Here is a 4,030-nt window from a genome sequence, read left to right on the forward strand (position 1 = left end):
TGGCTATTTCATCTGTCACTGATTCTTAAATGTACCTGCAAATGAGCATGTCAGTCTGAGTGATCAGTTAATAGCACTCAGATTGAGATGTGTTTGCCTGCATGTGACCTCTCCCTGCTTGTACTTATGCATGTGCCATTTGTGCTCTGCATGTAAAGGGTCATATGGGTCATGGTAAGCATTTAAAACAGGCATCAGCTCAGACAAATTTAACTGTCCCTGGGTAAAGGTGCACTTCAATCACTCTGTGTTCTTGCAATAAAGCACACTGAATTATTCATAAGCTACAAAACAAGATCAATGTCTCTTAAACTTCATAGACTTCCTGTGTACATGTAGGCCACCTGCACACACACATGCTCACATACAAACATCAAGGTCAATGGCAGGTCGGTTTAAATGGAGCTCCTATGGGCTTTTTGTTTTGTAGGACATGGAATAACTCTTCCTCAAAGCTGAAAATGTGATTGTCCGTTTGCCCTTCTGTCCCAGGAACCTTGTTTTCTTCCTCCTGTCTTGTTGAGAATCATATTGTCTCCTTAATAAACCAAGGCAAGTGCTTGAAGCACCAGGACAGATATTACAAGGCCACCCTGTGCTCCCCCCTCCCCCTGACATAGCATTTACATCTGTGACAGGCCTATATAAACCCTCATGGTCGCCTTGCCACCGGTCAGTGTAGTTTTATCTACACACCTACAGTCTGTGTTCTTCTGTATACAAAAATGGTAAAAAAAATTAGGTTCTTTGATTTCTTTTTGAGAAGAAAAAGGCAATGACACTGTTGACCCACCAACCCTACCCTGGGTTTGTTTTACCTGCAGTGTTTGATCTTTTTCTTCATGTGTTTCAAAGGAACTACTCCTGAAACATCAGCAGCGCCTGCAGAAACACAGAGATGGCATCACCCACAGGATGAAGAAGCTGGCAGCTAAGCAGGCGAGATAACAGTAAGTCAAACATATGTAAACCTGGTTGAAATACAATACAGTACTTGATGACATCTCTCACTTATTTATCACCTTAATGTTGCTGTTAGCCAGCAGGTCTGTGGGCAACACCTGTAGATCACACATGCTGGCATTTTGGTGGCATGCACCTCTCATAAACAAGATACAATTTACTAAAGGTTGGTGGAAACAGTTTTTGTGAACATTATGTCCCTAGAAATACACAGTGTGTCCTGTGTGATCTGAGGAGATGGGATTTGTAGGTCATGCTTTTAAAAAAACTTTTCTGATTTGATTTTAGCCAACAGTGGTGCAACAGAGAGCATGTCCTTTGTCTGCTGCAGAATACTCCTCCCAAGGTTAAATGAGTTTAACTTCAGAAATGCTCTGCTGAACAATATCCTATCTGTTTTTGTAGTTTATTGGGTCCTCCTAGTTTCCATTGTCCTGTGACTTCCAAAGCATTTTTCTCTTACATAACCTGGTTTACTTTTGTTTATTGCACTCTGTAGACTCTCTCATTGATAACTGAATTTTTTTCCAACAATCGAATTCAAGGCAATTAAGAAAGATTAGTCTTCAGGCAGAAAAAAACATCTCTATTTCTATAAACAAATATATGAAATATTTCCCTTTAATTGTGAGGATTTGCTGTTTTTCTCCTATTCTTTCCTATGTGATAGTATATAGATTCTTTTATTTGTATCTAAGTTAATGGTAATTGCCAATTTTCAATATTTTTGTATATTCTTAGACTAAGAGGATACTGTGTCAAAGTGCAGGGTTGCTGCTTATATACTAATTGTTACTACAGAGGCATTTTGAACTCCCATGGTCCTCTCACCTCAGAAAAAGACAGACGCAGTGAAGGAGAAAATCAGGAAAAAGTACGAGGACATGAAGCGGGTCCTGGATGAGGATCTCCGGATTACACTGACCCAGCTGGACACAGAGTATGAGGCTACAGAGAAGTATGTGGAAGACAGGATTGAGGAGTGCTACCACCTCACCCAGGAACTGGACCAGGAGCTGTCCAAAATTGATGTAAAAACACAAGAAATTGACATTCAGGTAAACACAAAATCACTGTTCTGATTTCATGCATCCTAATAGTGTCTTGAGCTGTTTGGTGAGCGTCGTTAAGATCAGTAATCATTTATTCTACATTTTCTACAGAATGCTGAAACAGAGAAAAGGTATGTTCACATTTCTAGAAAAAACTGCTTGCTACAACATTTTATTTTAAGCCGTGCATGAATCATCAACTAATTGTTTCATCTGAAAATAGAGTATCTGAGACTCTGAAGCTGACTGACCCGGACTTGATTCAGATGGATGAGTTCAAATATCAACAACTGCTGAGTCTCACCATCAACCTGCTGCTGTTCATCAGATCCCAGGTTCCCGTCACCAAGAAACAGTTTCAGACCTGTAAGTTCACCCAATAAAACAAGCAGATGGATTGAGGCTGTGTTATCTGTTACAATACCTGCAAATAGTACATGCCGTTATTCTCAACTCTCGCTTGTGAATGTATGAGGACAATTTGAAAACTGCAGAATCATTCACATGAGACACTGAATTCCTCTGGTTACACAGATGCTGCAGATGTTGCCTTGGACGCTGACACTGCTCACCCCAAGCTGATCATCTCTCCAAAAGGCGACTCAGCCACCTTCACAGAGACCTGGCAGGATGTCCCAGAGACTCCCTCCCGCTTTGAAACCACCCTAAATGTAATCAGCAGGGAAGGCTTCAGCGAGGGCCGCCAGTACTGGGAGGTGGATGTGAGTGGGAAGACCTACTGGGAGCTGGGGCTCACCTACCCCAGCATCCTGCGAAAAGGCCCTGAGGAGGACTCGTGGCTGGGCCGGGGCAAAGGGTCTTGGTGTGTGGAGTACTTTAATGGAGATTACACAGCCTGGCACGGTGGAGTCCAGCATGAGCTTCCTCTGCTGGCAGGAAAACCGTTCACTCGCATCGGGGTGTACTGCAGCTTCCCCGGGGGATTGGTGTGCTTCCTAGGAGCGGATACCATGACCCCGCTACACTGCTTCTGCGCTGGGACCTTCACTGACACCCTACATCAGGCTTTATGTCCTGGTCACGACAATGAAGGCACAAACTGGAAGTCTCTTAAAATCTGTGATGTTTCCCGGTCTGCTCCTGTTCTCTGAAGAGGAGCGGGAATTCCTCAGGGAAGAAACACATCAGCTTCCTGATTTACATTCTTATATGGTGACATGGCTTCAGCTCTACACACAGTGCGTGACAGCCTAGTCTAAATTTGGAAACTTTAAAGCTCAAGCTATTTAAGATGAACAGATCATTTACAGTCATTCATGCTTTTCTTTATAGTGGACACACCAAAGCTAACATGACCTCAGAGCCAATTGCCTGAATAATAGTAGACATGACATCATTGACTTTAATTACATTTATTATGCAAACAGATTTCACTTTATTAGGTTACTTGAAAGCAACAATATTAAGTTGAACCAAAAACGTAATGTCATTGCTTTCAACTAATCTAACAGTTAAGTGAAATTTGTTGACACAATAAAATTAATTAAAGTCAATATTTCAGTTTCTTCATTGCGGGAGTCTGTGATTGAGAGTTAAAATAGACCTGCTTTAAAACACAAATTGATCATAAAGAATATATTTATTGAAATATGAATAAATACAATAAATCATCTGACAATACTTTGAAAATCTCTAATATACATCTTTAAAAATATCTGACATTTATTGTTTGGTAAAAAAAGGACAAAGTAATTTTCTAAAACATTTATTTATTTATAATGCTTGAACATTAATTAGTGCATTTCTTTGTGACACTTTCAGTGCATTAATACACATTAGGTGCCTGCGAATTACCAAGAAAAACACCAGCCTTATCCATTGCCTTTTGATTGCTGAAAAGAAATTTTAAAGTGTCTTCAAAATTGGTTTAAGACACATTCAGTCTATTCATTACCTGATTACAAACATCTGTGTTGTGTTAAAAAAAATACAATAAACCCATTGCAGCATTTACATCTTTTTTGTGTTATGCAATAAAAACGAGACACAACTCA

The 4,030-nt window shown here is 40.3% G+C and overlaps 1 protein-coding gene across 1 annotated transcript; it reads left to right on the forward strand.

The window, feature by feature from the left end:
- Positions 1-654: 654 nt before the first annotated feature.
- On the forward strand, positions 655-3,826 carry si:ch211-28p3.4 (E3 ubiquitin-protein ligase TRIM39). The gene is given in 5 exon segments (XM_063893695.1): positions 655-672; positions 856-954; positions 1,800-2,021; positions 2,198-2,381; positions 2,550-3,826. Coding segments are annotated over 5 exon segments (1,101 nt in total). The 3' UTR covers positions 3,128-3,826.
- Positions 3,827-4,030: the final 204 nt, after the last annotated feature.

The sequence above is a fragment of the Eleginops maclovinus genome, chromosome 10 (genome assembly GCF_036324505.1).
Source record: "Eleginops maclovinus isolate JMC-PN-2008 ecotype Puerto Natales chromosome 10, JC_Emac_rtc_rv5, whole genome shotgun sequence".
Classification (NCBI taxonomy): domain Eukaryota; kingdom Metazoa; phylum Chordata; class Actinopteri; order Perciformes; family Eleginopidae; genus Eleginops; species Eleginops maclovinus.